The sequence below is a fragment of the Myxocyprinus asiaticus genome, chromosome 40 (assembly GCF_019703515.2).
Source record: "Myxocyprinus asiaticus isolate MX2 ecotype Aquarium Trade chromosome 40, UBuf_Myxa_2, whole genome shotgun sequence".
NCBI lineage: Eukaryota > Metazoa > Chordata > Actinopteri > Cypriniformes > Catostomidae > Myxocyprinus > Myxocyprinus asiaticus.
The window spans coordinates 31,542,801-31,563,348 of NC_059383.1; the positions used below are offsets into that span (position 1 = coordinate 31,542,801).

Consider the following 20,548-nt stretch of genomic DNA (forward strand, 5'->3'; position numbering starts at 1 on the left):
TTGTTTTGGCCAACAAATGTTGTAATTATTAAAGTGTATGAAATGTATCAAATATAAAACACATGTAACAACATGACCAAATAAGTTGTTTATCTAACACAACTATACTCTGACTCACTAAAATATGTGGATAATGACAACCAGTTCTGTGACAATGCATCAATCCCTGCCTGTCTTACAAATAACTGTGCTCTGTTAAACTGTCATTCCTTTACGAACAAAGCTTCACTGCTAAATGATGTAATAGTTGACAAAAGTTTGGATATGTTGTTTCTCACTGAAACTTGGCACGTGCTTGATTATTTACAACTGAATCTAGCTACACCAAATGGATACAGATACTTGTCAAAACCACAGCTTCATGGAAGGGGTGGTGGTCTTGCTGCTGTTTACCGATCTAACATTAAAACTGTAACTTGTGATTTCCATGTTACAACATCATTCGAAAATCTTGCCTTTAAAGTTGTTGGACCTACCCCGCTTATCATATTATTAATCTACCAACCTCCAAAATTGCATCCTGATTTTTTTATCAGAACTTAGTGAACTACTCACTCTTCCATGTTCTGTATCTACACCTGTGATGTTGCTTCGGGACTTCAATATCCATGTGGACTTTGTCTGTGCTAAAACAAATAATTTCTTAAGCAACATGTGAACATTCCCACCCTCTCCCATGGCCATATACAGTACTTGATTCAATCATTTCTGGCTCGCAAATGGGAATCTCAGACTACAGGCTCATTAATTTTACGTTTACTCTTCCTGTAAACAAGCCTAATAAGAAAATCACTGTATCATACCGTAAACTTAAAGAAGTAGTCCCAATATCTAGGACAGTCCTACGTTCAGAATTCTTCTCTTCTCACCTCTGTTGAACTGTCCTGTTCTTCTGAGATCTTCTCTTCCTACAATCTTGTCATCTCTCAAACATTTAATGAACATGCCCTCATTAAGACAAGGCTTGTGCCCTCTTCTCATTCCTCTCCCTGGTTTACTCCTGAGCTCTGGGCAATGAAGGCTGCCGGACGACGCTGGACTAACTGTGCATTCCATAGCATATACTGAGCACTTGCAATTGTATAGGACTGCCTCAACACCACACAGTCTTACTTTTTCTACACACTCATCAATAATGCTGGCAGTAGGCCCAAACAATTTTTGCCACCATGAGTAAACTCACAAAACCTCCTGTACACAATATTTCTGGCAGTATCACTCTGTCACTCTCTCTTAGATTTCTTTCATGACAAAGTTATGTCTTTATATAGACTATTTCCCACAAATAAGACTGATACCTCTCTCCATATGCTCCCTCTCTTATCCTCAACTTCCTGTCACTCCAGCTTTACTCCCACCTGTCTATCCTCTTTTGAAGAAATGATACTGAAATCTAATTCATCATTATGTCAAATAGATCCTGCCCCTACATCTCTCCTCAAAACTTGCCTTTCTCTTATTTCTACTCCCCTCTCTCACTTGATAAATACAGTAGATCTCTCAAATGACTGAATCTACTGTCCCTCTCAACCTAAAAACTGCAACGATAACACCAATCTTGAAGAAACCTGGATTAGACCCTACTGACTTTGCCAACTACAGGCCTATCACCAACCTCCCTTTTGTAGCAAAACTTTTAGAACTTTCCAATAATGTGTACGACCCCCTCCAATCAGGTTTCGGTCCTTTCAACAGCACTGAAACAACTCTCCCTAGAGTTCTGAACGACCTCCTTTCCTCCACGGACTCTGGGGCCTTTAGTATACTCATTCTTTTAGTCCTCAGCTCTGCATTCGATACCATTTCTCACTCATACTTCTCTCTAGGCTTTCATCCATTGGTATATCTGGTACTGCTCTCTCGTGGTTTGAATCCTTCCTCTGCAACAGACAGTACTTTAGTAATGATTATTGGACACCAAACTCTGATTTCTAAGTACGCTGATTTCTCCATCTACATTGATGGAGTACTTGTTAAACCTGCTAAAACCATCTGCAACCTAGGCATTGCATTTGACCCCTCCCTCAATTTTGAACCCCATATCAGCTCCATTGTTAGAACTGCTTTCTGCCATCTCCGCTATATAGTTCGCCTTCGCCATATGCTTAATCAGCAAGATGCTGAAACTCTAATTCACACCTTCATCACTTCACGCTTTGATTACTGCAATGCCCTTCTCATTGGCCTTCCTTCTAAAATCTCCAGACTTCAACACATTCAAAACTCAGCTGCTAGAGTTCTCAAACACACTTCGCGGTTCACCCATTTTACACCCACCCTATATAATTTACACTGGCTTCCTGTCTCAGCCTGTATTCATTGCAAAATCTTCCTTCTGACCTTTTAAATCTCTTCATGGCCTTGCCCCCAAATACCTTTCGGAGCTGCTTCATCCTTACACCCCAACGCATGTTCTCTCAGGTCCTCTGACTCTGCCCTACTCACTGTACCTTGTTTTCGGTTTTCTACTATTGGTGGCAGATCTTTTGCTGTCATGGCTCCCATGGCTCACCTCTATCTCTGTCTTTAAAACTCAGCTCAAAACACATCTATTCTCACAAAACTGCTCCTCTTTCCATTGTTAATCCTGTTCCTTTTTGTCTTTTGTTTGCTATAATTTTCTCTCTCAGATATTAAACTGAAATTGATATTATTCTATTATGTGTGTATTTTTTTTTTTTTATTAATTTTTTTATTGTAAAGTGTCCTTGAGCTTTGGAAAGGCACTATATAAATAAAAATTAATATTATTATTATTAGTATTATTTATGAAAAATAATATTTTCTTGAACACAGTTAAACCTTCATTATATAGTTGACCCTTTCTTGAATGTATGCCAGTGTGGTTTTATTGTGTTCACCCAACAGCTATTGCCAACATATGATATATGGTTTTTAGCTTGGAGAACAGAATTTGCACAGATTATTAACTAGGTATTTTAAACTAACATACAAATACACTGTTAGAGAAAACACACATGTATGTTCTTGGACCATAATGTGTGTTACAGGTATATAGCCCTTTTGACAACATCCCTGTGTCGGGCTGTGTGACAACTAGCCCTGTTCTCCCCTACTTCTTTTTAATTGTAAATCGTAGACACAAAGTGAATTTAAGACACTGTGCCACCATTTACAGTGTCTAGAGGCAAAGAATGATGGGAGTAAGACAGTTTTGGAAAGTAACTCACTGTGACTAAAGCCACCAAGAATGAAGGAAGATACAGGTTGGACAGGTTCGGCCAGTGGGATGGTATTCCGAACACCCTAGACCAATGGGGTGTGGTGGGAGTTTGGGTTCTGAAAGTAAGCAACAGAAACTGCAGCTGGGAGAGGAACAAGGAAAGGTGCTGCTTTTAGTGCCTCATCGATACAGCTTAATCTTTGATGACAGGAATAGAAGCAGACAGATCAAGGTGTGAACTCATGCTGAAGTGGATTTGCTGACACCTCTGAGGTGGACTGATGTAAACTGACCTTATACTCCTGGGCCAGTGAGTGATCTTTGGCAACTAAGACACCAACGAAGAGGAGGAGGAGAAATGGCTGAAGCACCAAAGATTGAACTTTTTGTCAAGGTCAGAACTTAATAACACATTTCAGTCAATGTACGCCACTTAATATTTTGTTAAAACAAACTCTTCTTATTGGCATTTGCTTTGCCTGATTTCTTAAAGATATAAAATTTGTGATCTAGCTATTCATTTCTGATTTTTTTTTAAACGTTTATTTGTGGCCAGATAAATTCACACTGAATTTAGTAGTAATTATAGGATTTCTAAAACGTGTTTGAGTAAGGGTGAAATGTCTGTAATGTAAAGTAACAAAAGCTAAATCTGAACAACTGTCACTTTGTCAGTACTTTTCAGGTATTAGTACCATGTACCTTTGAATTATTGCATTGATGCATTAACTGTCCCTTTAAGGTTTAGTAACTGAATGTTTTCTCCAGGCAAGTGATGATGGTGAGAGTGTTGGTAACTGCCCGTTTTGTCAGCGGCTCTTCATGATTCTCTGGCTGAAAGGGGCAAACTTCACCCTTACCACAGTAGACATGAAAAGGTGAGAGATGGCGATTCAGATCACTATACTTCTGTGCAGTTTATTCTGCATGATTGGAGATTTATTCTGTAAGGTTTGATGTGAACACTGACAATTCAGATTCAGTCCCGAACAATTTTGAATGATCTCAATTGTTTCTCCTAGACAGCAATTACTTTTGCTGCAGTCTCAGATTTTTCTCCTGAGAAAAAGACCCCAGTAATTTCATATACAGTAGTGTCTCCCATAGAGTTCAGTCTGAGAGATCTCAACAATGTCTTAAACTGTGCTCAGGTTTTCTAGGATACCAAAGTCTGCAATCAAAATTCAGAGATTTGAATATGAACCCAAACATTTGTCATCCAGTTCTAAACATTCCAAACATTTGTCATCCAGTTCTAAACATTTCAAACATTTGTCATCCAATTCTAAACATTCCAAACATTTGTCATACAAGACCTATGAGTTATGCTATCTGTATTCATTTATATCTCTATACTCTTACTGTGTGTCAACATTTGTGTTTATTTGTACTGTTACAAAGGAACTTTAGGAGAAACATTTAAGAAAATGCTGATACTTAAATAAAACATGACTTCTATGAAAGGGCAGCCTTTGAGTAATAAAATTTCCTCTGGGGTATTCTGACCACAACGATTTTAGAGGAGTATAGATACCTTAAATATTGTTCTTTAAAGTATCATGGATCAGTTTCTCCAGTCAGAGAAAAGTCTTATAAAAGGGTCTCAGCATTGCAGGAATGGAAATATGATAGTCCTCTTAAAACATTGAACATTTTACACATGCCCAGCTCTAAGGTGTAGGGTGGGTCATAGAATCCTCCGGGTGGACCAAACAGTTAGAGTGGTGGTTGGGGGTGTGGTTGTCAAGGTGGGCCAAGCACATATTTAGGTGGGCCAGGCCCACCCAGGATCCCCCGTGGAGCCAGGCCTGATTTTACTTTATTTGCCTTTAGTTGTCTGTCAAACCATACCCCATCCAATGGTCTAAGCCCTAAGGATTACCAAAATATGTTACATTGATACAAAATAATCTGGTTATTGTTTTCCTTCTTTAAAGAGCTCCTGAGGTACTTAAGGACCTGGCTCCAGGCTCTCAGCCCCCCTTCCTCATCTATAACGGAGAGGTCCGCACTGACACCAACAAGATTGAAGAGTTTCTAGAAGAGACCCTTGCTCCCCCGCAGTGAGTATGCACTCATACTGTACCACTAGACCAAAGACTAACTTCAGTTAGTTTGTTCAGACATCCTGATTTTAAAAGAAAGTTTATTTCACAGTTTAAGAAAATGCCTAGATTTGTTCCACTGCATACCAAAACCATTAAGACATAAAATAAATAAATAAATAAATAAAAAACAATAAATGATGCCAGCATGCTGGTGCTTGTGTGACACACTAAACATTTTCCCCACCATTTTTTAATGCAGGTTTCCCAAGTTATGTTGCCGCTATAAGGAGTCTAACACCGCTGGAGATGACATCTTTCACAAATTCTCAGCATACATCAAAAATCCCAATCCTGGCCTCAATGACAGTAAGAGTAATTTTTCTCTGGTGTTAACATACTGCCAGTAACCAGAAGTCTGTAACTGATAAGAAAGTGCTGAACCTTAAAAATAGCTTCAAGGCTTTAGGCATTTACATTTTAAATAATGCTTACATTACTTGCATTATTAAATAAAGATGATAGATGGATAGATGGATAGATGGATGGAAGGATGGATGCATGCATGGATGGATGCATGGTGCACAAGCTAGACCAGCACCAAACCTGCACTAACCAGCATAAAGAAGCCTAGACCATCATGGGAATTGCATTGTGGTTAAGCTGGTCTTTTTAGTAGAGAATACAGTGTAATATAAACACCTTGATGATTTTGTACCTTTCAGTGTTGGAGAAGAAATTTCTAAAGAGCTTGATGATGCTGGATCAGTACCTGTTGACTCCACTTCCTAATGAACTGGACCAAAATCCAGATGCAGCCCAATCCACAAGACTCTACCTGGACGGAAACTCATTAACTCTTGCAGACTGCAACTTGCTACCAAAACTGCACATTGTCAAGGTTCCTACACTTTATTCCATTCAGACAGCAAATGCAGCAAAATTAAGACTATATATATATATATATATATATATATATATATATATATATATATATATATATATATATATATATATAGTGTGGACTATATATATATACTACATGTGGACATCAACATTATTAGTGGACCTCAAAATAAAGAAGACAGTAGCCAAGGGTGGGCTGGGGTGGGACTGGGTCCACCCAAATTAGACCCAGGCCCAGAATGCATAAATTCTGATTTCTGTGATAGAACAGATCAGTTGCAGAATGTGCCGTTTCTCTGTTGTTAAGGAAAATTTGATTTAAAAAAAATTCCAAAAATCCATTTTTATTGAGGCCCACCCAAAAGTAATTTCCTGGATATGCCTTGCCCCCAGATAAGTTTACTCTTTGACAGATTGTTGTCAAATTTGCTTTGAACTGTACTATTACAGTACAGTGTACTGCCATTTACTATTAGTGCAATCAGTTGATCATTGTACTTTGTGCTAAGTAGTTTACATTTATAGGTCTAAACATTATGTCCACTTCATAGGTGGTGTGTAAGAAGTATCGTGGTTTTGAGATCCCCGCAGAGCTAAAAGGCCTGACGAAATACTTGGAAAAAGCATACAAGGAGGATGTGTTCAACTTCACCTGTCCAAAAGACAAGGAGATCCTGCATGCCTACCATTCAGTAGCCAAATATCTCAACAAATAGAACTGGACTTCAAAGGGAGGAGGGTATGGGGCAAAGATTGCTTAGAATTTACTGTAAAAAAAAGTTTGAAAGTTTAAAGATGACTGATGTATACTTATAACATAAAACTGCTTTTATTAAAAATGTATTCACAATGAGACTTTTAATAATCTGGAATATTGGTGAAGGTTGGGTTGTTTTCGTTTAAACTTAGGAAGCACAATTGTGAATATAAGATGCCTGTCTTGCTGCCATTTGTAGTATTTAAATGTATCACATTTGTCACAGTTTTTTTTTTTTTTTTATGTAAAGGTCTTTTGGAATAGTCTGTGAATATTGTTCTTGTAAACCGTGTGAAACAAGACATAATTGGTCTGCAACTCTACCCCATGAGAAAGAAAACAAAGCACTCTACAAGTGATAATGTATGTTACTAATGTCAAAAGACGTTAATACTTTTTTTTTTTTTTTTTTAAGAACTACTCTTGAAACATTCAGTATGTATAAAACAGCCTGCGAACAAATAAAATTCTTATGAAAAACAAAATAAGTTTATTCTATTGAGTTTGGTCAATCTATACACTTCTAGAAATTTGCGTCTCACAACCTTCCCTCCTGTCAACAAGCGTCAATGAACAATCAACAATAACGACTCTGATTGGCTATTTGAAGTTCCCTGTAACCAATGGAAATGAAGAACACTGCCAAGCGGACGACTGTCAAGGCAACAGCACAGATTTGATTTCATAGTGCGAAATGGGGCTCCCAAAGTTTGAGATGGAGTGAAATTTGCATTTAAATGACAAGAAAGTGACCCAGCGAGCAGCTGTGGGATAAATAAACTCTTTGTAACTGGATTATAACTGGAGTGTCGGTTCCCAATTTCGCTGTTTTTCCAAAGTAAGTGCAACTCGAGCTAGTTTGCTAGCTAATTAGCATATTGCTCTGTCATTACTAAACACCTGCAAATTCAGTTTAATTTGCCGTTTTATAAGATATGCATGTTTTAATTGTTTTTATGTGTAGATGGTTTAAACCGAAGCAGAATTCAAGTGTTTGTACTTTCTGACGTGTTTGTTTACACATTAAATAACTGAAACGCCCAGTAGGCTAGTGTGTCAACACTGCCTCAGTATATCTGACAACATTAAACTTAGGACATCTTAAACTGACAATTGAATATGCTTATTTTTTTAACAGCCTACCTAATTAAATGACTTGGCAAGGCATGTTAAGAACATGAACAGAAGCTCATCTATCAGCACTTGGTAGAAGAGAACTGATGCAGTTAAACTCTCATAAGCATGTAGACTTTTTGTCTTAATAAGTCTTAATTAATAGTAACAGACTAGAGGCATGCCACTGTTTAAATATCAAAACAAGCTGCTTTCTCTATCAATTAACTGATTTACGTCTTTTTAGAAATGGCGGAAAATGAGGAGGATGGAGACCAGTGTATATATCCTGTAAGTATGACCCAAACATCTTAAATTGAAGTCAAGCTCTTTATTGTCTTTGTACAGGTTGTTGTGTTGAATGTAAATCTAAAGTGATAGATAATTAAACAAGTATATTAAATGTTGCAAATTAAAGAAACCCCTATTTGGAAAAAGACCTAAAAAATATTCAGATAGGAAATATACAGTATAAACAACAAATACACCTAATATAAGATTAATAACAATAAAGAAGTATAACAAATGATGAATAAAAGATATGTTGAATGAAATAACAAAAGCAGTGCTGAATATTAAGATTGTAATGTCTTTATACAATTTTTTTGTTGTAGTTGTCATCTTAGGCCTAGTTAATGTAACATTATGAATGTCATTTTCAAGTAATTTTTTTGTGTTCTGTCCACTACCTGTTTATTAAAAATTGCAATATGCCCAGATCTTTATTGTTTATGTCTAACTTAATTGCTTCATGGTGCACCCTATCAGCATGTGCTTGTGCTGGGCAGATTTCACATTTTGTAATAAGGAGACTGAATTGGTTGTTGAGTAGACAGATCTTAATTGTCACATTACTCTGTTTTTGTGTGTGAAGAGCAGCACTGTTTGTGTTGTTGTGCAAGAGAGGAAGGAAACTGAACAAGTACTGGCCCCTTTTAGTTTCATTTAAGCGTAACAATTAGGTTTGTACTAGAACAATAAACATGATGATTTTAAAGAAAATCCACATCGGTCATGGATTTTCTTTCTACATGTAATGATCTTTGGAACACATAAATGAATTAGAAGTACATGTATAAAAGTAGATCATATCCAGGGGTGTTGGGTTTTTATCTTTAAAGTTGATGTGTGTAGTTCTTTCTACGTTAAAATACTTTCTCCCATCCCAGGAAGCTTAGCTAAATATGGGGAAACAAATATAAAAGCCATTCATAGGTGAATGTCCCCTAGAAGTGTAATCACTATGTCTTTGTGCCGCTATCAAAACATTGCTCTATTTGTTTGAGCATCTTGACAAAGTAGCATTGGCTCAACCAATGGCATTAGTTTGGGGTGTAACTTTATGAACTCTGACCCTTCTGTTTGTGACCGATGGAAAAACTGGGGGAGTGTTCGGGAAAAAAAAGTCATTATTTTTACAATTCAGTTTCGTTAGTAGCGTAGAAATGACACATTTCACTTTTAAACAGAAACATGGACATGCATTGTTTTATTGGTGGATTGAATTTATTTAACTGTGTGTTTGTCTCCACTGTATGTATATTTTATATTGATGTGCATTTCCACAGGCTATTACAAATGATATTCGTTCCCGTCTGCAGCACTTTGTGGAGGAGAGGATGCAGACCACCATGGTACAGAAACTCACTGCTATGTTCCCAGAATTACTCTGAAAGCATCTCTTCCCACATCAGTTTCCCATGCAGCTTTCTAAGCAGGGGGGAAAGACTTCGGACTGACCCAGATCAAATATCACACATTATGTTAAATGTTACAGAGGTTTATAAAACTTTGGTCTTTTATGTTTGGCTAACAGTTGAATGGGATTATTGTTTTGTACTGTGTACCCATGGGATAACACCCATGTTGCAAACTCTTTTAGTTTTAAAATGATTGAAAACATGTTTTTAATGACATTCAGTAGCAGAGAAGGTTATTTTTCATCTAGATCTTTCAGTCTGCTAGTAAAATCGGATAAATTCCTTTATCTTACATGGCTGTAATTGTTGTCTGTTGTAGCTGACAGGTGTATTGATTGGTGCGGTGGTGGCTGTGTTTCTGATAGGAATCTCTGTGCTTCTCATCTACCGCAGATACAAACTAGCGAGTAAGTTTTACTTCTATGCCCATAAACGGAAAGTTTGTTATAGTTCCTCCTTGGATATGTTTTTCTTTATAGTAAAGAAAAATCCAAGGAACTGTTTACTGGTTTGTTTTCAGCTGTGGTTTTTGAACTTAATAATAACTTCATCAGTATTAAGTCCTTAAGGCCCACTTATAGTGATAATCAAGGTTTCTTGTGCCAAAAACAGTCATAATTTAGTTTACATGACCATTTTTCTACCCTCTCTCTTAACAGGTCATTTTATGTAATTTTTTAAGTTGAGCTTAATCAGCAGCATTTGTGGCATAATGTTGATTACCACAAAAATGTATTTCAACTTAATTCCCTCCTTTTCTTTAAAAAAGCTAAAATCTGGGCTACAGGGACTCATTTACAATGGAAGTGAATGGGGCCAGTCTGTAAACGTAAAGTTTTGAATTCTCCAATTTACACTGGCGTCCAATAGTTTGGAATAATGTACAGATTTTGCGAAAGGAAATTGGTACTTTAATTCACCAAAGTGGCATTCAACTGATCACAAAGTATAGTCAGGGACATTACTGATGTAAAAAACAGCACCAACATTTTTGATAAAATCTAAACAAGCCCCATTTACAGCAGCCATCACTCCAACACCTTATCTTTGAGTAATCATGCTAAATTGCTAATTTGGTACTAGAAAATCACTTGCCATTATATCAAACACAGTTGAAAGCTATTTGGTTCATTAAATGAAGCTTAACATTGTCTTTGTGTTTGTTTTTGAGTTGCCACAGTATGTAATAGACTGGCATGTCTTAAGGTCAATATTAGGTCAAAAATGGCAAAAAAGAAACAGCTTTCTCTAGAAACTCGCCAGTCAATCATTGTTTTGAGGAATGAAGGCTATACAATGCTTGAATATGCCAAAAAAAACCCTGAAGATTTCATGCAAAGGTGTACACTACAGTCTTCAAAGACAAAGGACAACTGGCTCTAACAAGGACAGAAAGAGATGTGGAAGGCCAGATGTACAACTAAACAAGAGGATAAGTACACCAGAGTCTCTAGTTTGAGAAATAGATGCCTCACATGTCCTCAGCTGACAGCTTCATTGAATTCTACCTGCTCAACACCAGTTTCATGTACAACAGTAAAGAGAAGACTCAGGGGTGCAGGCCTTGTGGGAAGAATTGCAAAGAAAAAGCCACTTTTGAAACAGAAAAAACAAAAAGAAAAGGTTAGAGTGGGCAAAAAACACAGACATTGGACAACAGATAATTGGAAAAGAGTGTTATGGATCTTAACCCAGTTGAGCTTTTGTGGGATCAGATAGATTGTAAGGTGCGTGAGAAGTGCACGATAAGACATCCACATCTATGGCAAGTGCTACAGGAAGCGTGGGGTGAAATGTCACTTGAGTATCTGGACAAACTAATAGCTAGAATGCCAAGGATCTGCAAAGTTCATTGCTGCACGTGGAGGATTCTTTGATGAGAACTCTTTGAAGTAGTTTAATTTTTTTTTTTTTTAATTATAATAGTAATTTTTCATGTAATTAATGTCCTGACTATATATTGTGATCAGTTGAATGCCACTTTGGTAAATAAAAGTACCAATTTCTTTCCATAAGTGCAAAATCTGTACATTATTCCAAACTTTTGGCCGCCAGTGTACATAATTAAACGTTTTCAGAAGATCAAGAAAAAAAATCTATATTTTACATGTTCACCCTTTTAAATGTCTTCAGTTTGCAAGAATCTGGTTATGCTGTGTTAATGGAACATCTCCCAAGCATGTGATAAAGAGGTCAGTTGGTGATTTGGCATTTTTGTTTACAGCAGTTCTCAATGTTTGTGTTTCAAGGTCAGCAGGCCGGTGTCCCTCGGTATCGCTTCAGGAAGAGAGATAAAGTGCTCTTCTATGGCAGGAAAATCATGAGAAAGGTGAATCGTGCTTGCCTGGTGTGATTTATACCCTGATTTCAGCTTTTGATTAAGAGTCACATTCATATTTCAGATTTGTGCTCCATTTCCAAGATAAATAGCCAAGACTGAAATCCCTGCGGAGATTTGCTCCGCAGTGCTCAAACATTTATTTATATCAGTTTAATTAATATGTGCATTAGCTACTGTCAATTTACACTACCTCCACTGGAGGGCAGCATAGAGTTTGTCAAATGAAATACGACCATCCTGTATGCACTGTACTGTTCACAATCTGCTCTACTAACAGCCTGGTCTATTTATTTATTTACTCTCCTTCCTCCCTTGGTTTTTGTATTTCCATCTCTCTCAGGTCCAGACCTTGTCCTCCACACCTTCCTCCACTTCAATGTCTAAACAGCGCTCTCGAAAGAGGCCTAAAGTTCTGAGTATAGCTCGCAGGTTTGTTTTCTCTTTAGATTCCCTTGTTTACCACCATATTTATAGAACATACCACCTTCTTGCCCTCACCTCTAGTTTCTTTCACACACAGTTTAAGGACAAACATTTCTAGATTCTGCAATATTTCTGGTTATTTCTAAAGATTCAGGACTGTATCAGTAATTCAGTATTTGAGGTGTCCAATCAAAGTTCATTGTTTGATACTTGCTATGATGTCATAAAGGATCCTGCGGATTAGGAAGGAGCCTCCCACCTTACAGCCCAAAGAGCCCCCTCCCTCACTCCTGGAGGCGGATCTCACAGAGTTTGATGTCCAGAACTCAAACCTGCCCTTAGAGGTGCTCTACATGCTCAAGAATGTCAGGTGAAGTCAGTAGAATAAAGTATATATACAGCTGAAGTCAGAAGTTTACATTCGCCTTAGCCAAATACATTTAAACTCAGTTTTTCACAATTCCTGACATTTAATCGTAGAAAACATTCCCTGTCTTAGGTCAGTTAGGATCACTATTTTAAGAATGTGAAATGTCAGAATAATAGTAGAGAGAATGATTTATTTAAATTTTTCTTTCTTTCATCACTTTCCCAGTGGGTCAGATGTTTACATACACTTTACTAGTATTTGGTAGCTTTGGCTTGAAATTGTTTAACTTGTGTCAAATGTTTTGGGTAGCCTTCCACAAGCTTCTCACAATAAGTTGCTAGAATTTTGGCCCATTCCTCCAGACAGAACTGGTGTAACTGAGACAGGTTTGTAGGCCTTCTTGCTCGCACACGCTTTTTCAGTTCTGCCCACAAATTTTCTATCGGATTGAGGTCAGGGCTTTGTGATGGCCACTCTAATACCTTGACTTTGTTGTCCTTAAGCCATTTTGCCACAAATTTGGAGGTATGCTTGGGGTCATTGTCCATTTGGAAGACCTATATGCGAGCTTTAACTTCTTGGCTGATGTCTTGATGTTGCTTCAATATATCCACATAATTTTCCTTCCTCATGATGCCATCTATTTTGTGAAGTGCACCAGTCCCTCCTGCAGAATATCAACCACATAACATGATGCTGCCGCCCCCATGCTTCACGGTTGGGATGGTGTTCTTCGGCTTGCAAGCCTCACCCTTTCTCCTCCATACATAATGATGGTCAATTACATTTTTGTTTCATCAGACCAGAGGACATTTATCCAAAAAGTAAGATCTTTGTCCCCATGTGCACTTGCAAACTGTAGTCTGGCTATTTTATGGCAATTTTGGAGCAGTGGCTTCTTCCTTGCTGAGCAGCCTTTCAGGTTATGTTGATATAGGACTCGTTTTACTGTGGGTATAGATACTTTGCTGTTGTTCTGGGATTGATTTGCACTTTTCGCACCAAACTACTTTCATCTCTAGGAGACAGAATGCATCTCCTTCCTGAGCAGTATGATGGCTGCGTGGTCCCATGGTGTTTATACTTGTGTACTATGGTTTGTACAGATGAGCGTGGTCCCTTCAGACGTTTGGAAATTGCTCCCAAGGATGAACCAGACTTGTTAAGGTCCACAATTTTTTTCTGAGGTCTTGGGTGATTTCTTTTGATTTTCACATGATGTCAAGAAAAGAGGCACTCAGTACACCTCATATCAGAAGCTAATTTTCTAAAGCCTTGACATAATTTTCTGGAATTTTCCAAGCTGCTTAAAGGCACAGTTAACTTAGTGTATGTAAACTTATGACCCACTAGAATTGTGATATAGTCAGTTAAAAGTGAAACAATCTGTCTGTTAACAATTGCTGGAAAAATTACTCATGTCATGCACAAATTAGATATCCTAAACGACTTGCCAAAACAGTAGTTTGCTAATTTTAAATATGTGGAGTGGTTAAAAACTTAGTTTTAATGACTTCAACCTAAGTGTATGTAAACTTCTGACTTCAACTGTTTGTAATGTATGCACTGTTATTAAACAGCTCTGTTGAATACTTGATTTTGATTTGTCAACAGGGACGTGCACAGACAGTTTTAAAATCTCCATTGGACTTAGGTTTGGTTCATAATAAAGAAAAATACTTTATGTTTGTTTCCTCAGTCATGCGCCCCACATCTGTTGTTTGTTCAGTGCACGTGTAATCTGAGAGGGTCACTGTAACACATTGGGTATAATTTTATAGTCATTATAATTGATTCTACAATTCCGTAAAAGATGCATCGAAGTTTCAACATAATATTGATGCATTTTTACACCCCTAAATGCTATTATAAAACAAAAAAAGTCATTTCATTTACGTGTGCAATCTTTCATTTTGGGTGGCTTTGAGGGGCACCTCATGCAAAAGAGCAGGGGCTCGAGCTCCCAGAGCCACCCCATCTGCATGTGCCTGTTCATCTACCATTCTACAGTCAGATATTTTGGTGTAATGATCACTTAATTATTCACCACATAATTGAACATTGTCCCAGGCAAACGTTTTTACTAGTTCCTTAGTTTCATGTCTCTTGTGTCACTTCTCATGATAATATGATTTCAAATAAAATCATGATTTGTCAATGTCCATTATTTATTTATCTATTTATTTGATAAGTGGCCGATAATGTACATTTAGCTGGCTGTAATCGCATAATTATGCACTTCAGGGTGATACAAGAACTGATGATCACTTATCAGTTGATGTACATTATCCCTTCAATAGAGATATGTGTATCTTATTGAAGAGTCTTGTGTTAATTTTATGTTGAAACATAAGTATCAAGTTGTAAGTTTGTCAAACACTTATATTATGTCAATGCATTTCAGGGTACTGGGTCATTTTGAGAAGCCCTTGTTTCTGGAGCTGTGTAGGCACATGGTCTTTGTGGAGCTGCAGGAAGGAGAGGGGTTGTTTAGGCCGGGAGATGACGATGACAGCATCTTTGTCGTTCAGGACGGAAGATTGGAGCTTTGGATCCACGAGCCTGTAAGGATGAGCCACAGAATTTCCATTTGAGATTTGCCAATGTAGTAGATCATCTGGGATTCCATTCATACAGGATATTTGCATACTGTGCACAGTATACATACTGCAAAATCTGTCAGAGTTCTGTGCTAGTATACTATTCTGAACATACATAGCCCTGAACTTTGAAGTAATGAAGTGGTGCTAATTGGTTTAAAGCGGGTTGGTATGGCTTAGTACATCTGGGCTGCTAACCAAAAGGTTGTAGATAGGAACCTTGCAAGGATCAGGAGATAGTTCACCCAAAAATAAGGCTCTCATCATTCATTAACCCTTATACCATCCCAGATGTGTATGACTTTCTTTCATCTGCTGGACTCAAATGAAGAATTTCTCAGCTTTTTTTGGTCTGTACAATGCAAGTGAATGGGTGCCAAAAGTTTGAAAAATCACATAAGTCAGCATAAAAGTAATCCATAAGACTCCAGTGGTTAAATCAATATCTTCAGAAGCGATATGATAGGTGTGTATGAGAAACAGATCACTTTTACATTCTTCTTCATGTGTTTTTGGTGATTCACATTCTTCATGCATAATGCCCCCTTCTGGGCAGGGAGACGAATTTCAAGCAAAAGAGTACTTAAATATTGATCTGTTTCTCACCCACACCTATAATATAACTTCTAAAAATATGGATTAAAACACTGGAGTCGTATGGATTTCTTTTATGCCTTTATGTGCTTTTTGAAGTGTCAATTTTGGCACCCATTCACTTGCATTGTATGGACCTACAGAGCCAAAATATTCTTCTAAAAATCATAATTTGTGTTCTGCAGAGGAAAGTAAGTCATACACATCTGGGATTGCATAAGGGTGGGTAAATGATGAGAGAATTTTAATTTTTGGATGAACTATCCCTTTAAAATCTGGTGTGAAAGTCACTTTGCATACAAAATGCCAGTTGAGGCAAATGAGTAATTAGGAAGTTGAACTTGATACCCCCTATACAGTTTCACTTCTTTGTGTGTATATGTGATTTGTTTTATTTTTTATTTTTTTATTTATTTTTATTATTATTTTAGGATGGCACAGAGCCTGTGGTGAAGGACGTGTTGCCCGGGGACAGTGTTCACAGTCTGCTTAGCATTCTGGACATAATCACAGTGCGTTCTCTTGTCTGCTTTCTGACTGCTTATCCAGTTCTAGTGCACGGAGATTAATGCTTGATGCTGCTCTCTCCCTCCTCATTCTCCAGGGTTATCCTGCTCCTTACAAGACCGTGTCAGCACGTGCAGCTGTCAGGTCCACCATATTGCGTCTGCCTGCCTCAGCTTTCCAGTCTGTGTTTGAGAAATACCCAGAGACACTAGTGAGAGTCATACAGGTACAGATGGAGTCTGCGTCTTCATGACCTCTGTCTGACTGAACATCAACCATATTGTACAGAAAGGGGCTATATTTTACACTCATTTTAAGCATTTTTTTGACTGAAGTCATCTTTTGATGTTAGTTAAGGTTTCTTGCACCAAAACAGTCAATTTAGTTTTCCATGAGCATTTCCATCCTCTCTCCGAGTCTTACACAATGTTCTAACCAGGCATAGTTTAATAAAGTAACGAGCGATGAAAGCTCTTTCACATGAATCTGAGTTTTTGTCCTAATTAGCTGTGACCGACAATTGACGAGTGACAGGTTTTTGTGGATGCTTTTTTAACATGTTTTCTTTCATCTGTTCTTCAAAATATAGTCAAGTGTGCTTCTTCAAATGTGCTTCCTTTTGTCTTATGGATTTTCTTGTCATTTGTAACAGGAAAGACCCGCATGTGGTGGGTGCTAATTTCATACCCTGGTTGTACACAATACGTCCTGTGTGTTAAGAAATTAAAGGTGCTGTATTGATTGTTTTTCATGGAAAAGTATGCAAAAAAAATTCTACTTCCTTAAAGATATTAATGAAATAAGTGTCCTGAGATATCTCACCAGTGTCTGTGAAAGCTGTGGACTTTGTAAACCGCAAACAAAAATGTGTCCGCAGACATTGATGCTTTTCACCTGTCAAACAATTTTGCTTGTTCTCATAGTGTTGTATTTGAAGCAGATCATCGAGGCTATGATTCTGTAACGAGCGATAGCGAGACAAACAGACCCAAATGCAGAGGAACAGTTCAAAGGATTTATTTACAATAAATGTGAGCAGTCACTGTGGATGTCGAGGATCCTGGCACCAGCTGCAGCGCTGGGGAGAGATGACAGAGAAGCTCGCGCGCCGTGGCTGCGCCTAGGGCAATCCGTGAAGAGTTTGTTCGTAGAATGAGTGTGTGCGTTGTGGAAGTCAGGAATAGATTAGTGGAATCCTCCATTGAAACTTAATGAAGTGCAGAACGATGCCCATCAGGGTAGGGCGATCTAGCTTCCGACACTCGGGCAAAGATGAGGTATCCTCCGTGGAAACCCAGCTAACACGCAGCAAACTGGAGGGCAACCACACTCCCGATACGCAACCAACGGATACATGAGACAGGACTAACTAGGTAGAGAGAGTGAGTTTAGTTACTTCACACCAACAACAATCTAGCCAAGATACCGAGAACACTAAGGGCTTAAGAAGGGAGTGAATTAGAGGAGAACAGGTGTTGCTCGGCACTCAGTGACAATCAGTGTTTCCGTGGAAATGCCGATCATGCGTGCCGGCAGCGCCTGCAAGACATGAGAGAGAGAGAAAATAACAAAACATACAAAGCAAACCGGCAAACTCTGAGCCATGACAGATTCACTGTTTGTCAACTGAGGGCGCTATTGTGCCACTGTTGAATTTAACAGCCACAGAAACAAATTATGCTGCTCTTTTGCTCAGTATTGGTCTAAAATTATCTTTGGAGGTCGGGGTTTTGGAATGAGGGGCATGGCTAATTCAACGGCTCAGTCACTTGAAAGCTTCAGAACGCTAAAATCACTTACAGCACTTTTAAATATGGTCCATTTAGATTTCATGTTGTCTTTAATGTGCTCATGGTTGTAATGTCAGAACCATCTATTTGGTTCCTTTATCTGTCTGTTTAGATAATCATGGTGCGTCTGCAGAGAGTCACCTTCCTGGCACTTCACAACTACCTGGGACTGACAACTGAGCTTTTCAATCAGGTTAGAGAGAGTACACATGCATTTCAGCATTACACTCGATCACTTCTAAAATACGTGTGCTTTCTTATACACACTTGTGTTATTTCATGCTACATTAACCCTCATCCATCAGGATTATCACTCCTGCAGTTGAGCCGTAAAACTTAGATTGAAGTCCGGAGTGTTTCCCTCTGGGGCAAAAATCGCCCTTCAACCTCCAATGCATGGCACAGTACAACCCTACATACACATCTAGGGAGCACAGACAGGCCGAGGGAGTTGTTTTCTGTTTTGATTTCAGGAGTACTTTTGGCTTCTGCTGTGAATTTGGTTCTTCCTTCTACTAAAAATACAACTTAGTACTGACAGCAGGCAAGGTTTTGTGTCAACAGAGCAGAAAATCTCAAATTCTCACATTTATCACTTTTCACTTTTATTCTGCTAATTTGGGTTGTGTTGTTCTGAAAAAGCTCAAATTATGTTTTGAAAAAAATTATTCTGGGTCAGTGACAAAAAAATGATGAAAAGGAAAAGTCTTCTCACAATTTAAAAATGCATTAAGTGTTTTAAAAATGTAATATTTGTGACCATGTTGGTTTCATGCGGTTTAATTTTTTTTTACACCATTTCAACAAAAGTTAATTTAATAATCCTTAAAAGGTTGAGTAGTATAACCATCAAGTGAAATGTAATGAGATTTTCCTTGAATACCGTGAATATTTTCCATAAATTACCTTGAATGTGAGTTTACGCATAAAAAAAAATTAAAACAAATATTTTGTACAAATACTAACTTTTGAATCATGAATAACACAAAGTTTTCTTATGGTTATACCATTTGACAACCTAAGCCAACCTTACCATGTCACAAAGTCAAATTATCTGATATCTTTTAGAGATTTACTCACCTTTACACAGTCATTAGGATCAAAAGAGTTCCTTACTGTGATGTAATTTCCTGTTTTATTTCTTGATAACACAACAATAAAATGGCTTCCTGAGTGTTTGTTATATGTATGATTTAAATGTTAATACCAAAACTGCTTCATTTCCTTTAAAGAAACGGTAATAACTTTTTAGTGTATTTAAAAAAAAAAAAAAAAAAAACAATTTATTTCGGCCTAATGTGTCTCTTTTTTTCATTATGATCTGAGGAGGGTTATACCACCATGACATTTCTGACTTTATGACCAAAGAAATATCAAAATGAAATTTCATTCAGAAATTGAAAACGTATGGAAGTGGTGTATTCGAGTCATTGTATGAATTGAATAAATTAATAGAACACACAAGTTAGCATCACTTCATTGACCCATAAGTCTTTAAAATGAGTAATTAAGAATGAAACTTTGTAAAGTAAGATGTTGTCTATTGAGTCTTTCAGTATAGCAAAACACTTGATGGCTTTTGCTTAAGTCTTGTACAGTTGTTTTATGTGTGCCAGTGCCAGATGCTTGTAATTGTGTGTGTGTGTGTGCGTGTGCGCATAGGACAGACAAGCAGTGCCGCTGTTCACAGTCAACAGTGTGCTCGCCGAGGGGAGTCCCATTAGAGTCCCGCGCAGACCCCACTTTCAGACAACATCAGAAGACGAGCCCCTGCACAGCTCTGGAGAGCACTTTACAGACTCGGGTACACACACATCACTTCATTACGTCATTCTGCTCTAGTATTATTTTCAAACAAAAACACATTTAAAGGAATATTGGTCATACATGGCTGTTTTTAGTGTGATATAATTTTCTCATCACTCAGACGGAGGCCAAGCTGGTTCATATGAAAGCGCATCGTCAGTTGCGCGGAGGTCTCGTTCTGTCTCGATGCCTGTAGAGAGCACAGGTAACACCTCACTATCTGATAGATCATCCACCATCTCCCTCACCACTCACACAGATTCTGCTTTTCAGTATCGCAAGACTTTCTTCAAATTGGCAGCTCAAATCGTATTTTGAAGGGGTGGTGGCGTAGTGGGCTAAAGCACATAACTGGTAATCAGAAGGTTGCTTGAGCAAGCACTTAACTCCAGGTTGCTCCAGGGGGATTGTC

General features: G+C 38.0%; 2 protein-coding genes across 3 annotated transcripts in view; both read left to right on the plus strand.

Moving 5' to 3' along the window:
- Nucleotides 1-3,314: 3,314 nt before the first annotated feature.
- On the plus strand, nt 3,315-7,368 carry LOC127430608 (chloride intracellular channel protein 4-like). Its single transcript, XM_051680499.1, has 6 exons — nt 3,315-3,578; nt 3,953-4,062; nt 5,122-5,247; nt 5,492-5,598; nt 5,955-6,130; nt 6,687-7,368. The coding sequence occupies exons 1-6, from the start codon at nt 3,543-3,545 to the stop codon at nt 6,849-6,851; spliced, it is 720 nt and encodes a 239-aa protein (XP_051536459.1). The 5' UTR covers nt 3,315-3,542; the 3' UTR covers nt 6,852-7,368.
- Nucleotides 7,369-7,547: 179 nt separating this feature from the next.
- The window catches only part of LOC127430576 (patatin-like phospholipase domain-containing protein 7), a 44,205-nt gene continuing 31,204 nt past the window's right edge, over nt 7,548-20,548 (plus strand). The window contains exons 1-13 of one of the 2 annotated variants that reach the window (XM_051680425.1): nt 7,548-7,730; nt 8,253-8,296; nt 9,574-9,784; nt 10,025-10,112; nt 11,955-12,034; nt 12,387-12,475; nt 12,699-12,839; nt 15,244-15,403; nt 16,465-16,545; nt 16,638-16,766; nt 18,443-18,523; nt 19,993-20,134; nt 20,258-20,341. In XM_051680425.1, coding sequence (XP_051536385.1) covers nt 8,265-8,296; nt 9,574-9,784; nt 10,025-10,112; nt 11,955-12,034; nt 12,387-12,475; nt 12,699-12,839; nt 15,244-15,403; nt 16,465-16,545; nt 16,638-16,766; nt 18,443-18,523; nt 19,993-20,134; nt 20,258-20,341 — 1,318 coding nt within the window. In that variant the 5' untranslated portion in view covers nt 7,548-7,730; nt 8,253-8,264. The remainder of the gene's footprint in view (nt 7,731-8,252; nt 8,297-9,573; nt 9,785-10,024; nt 10,113-11,954; nt 12,035-12,386; nt 12,476-12,698; nt 12,840-15,243; nt 15,404-16,464; nt 16,546-16,637; nt 16,767-18,442; nt 18,524-19,992; nt 20,135-20,257; nt 20,342-20,548) is intronic. The other variant, XM_051680426.1, reaches the window with a different exon arrangement.

Coding starts and splice junctions, on each gene's coding strand:
- LOC127430608 (XM_051680499.1), top strand. CDS start 3,543: ATGGCTGAAGCACCAAAGATTGAACTTTTTGTCAAG. Junction 4,063..5,121: donor ACCACAGTAGACATGAAAAG/GTGAGAGATGGC, acceptor CCTTCTTTAAAG/AGCTCCTGAGGTACTTAAGG. Junction 5,599..5,954: donor CAATCCTGGCCTCAATGACA/GTAAGAGTAATT, acceptor TGTACCTTTCAG/TGTTGGAGAAGAAATTTCTA.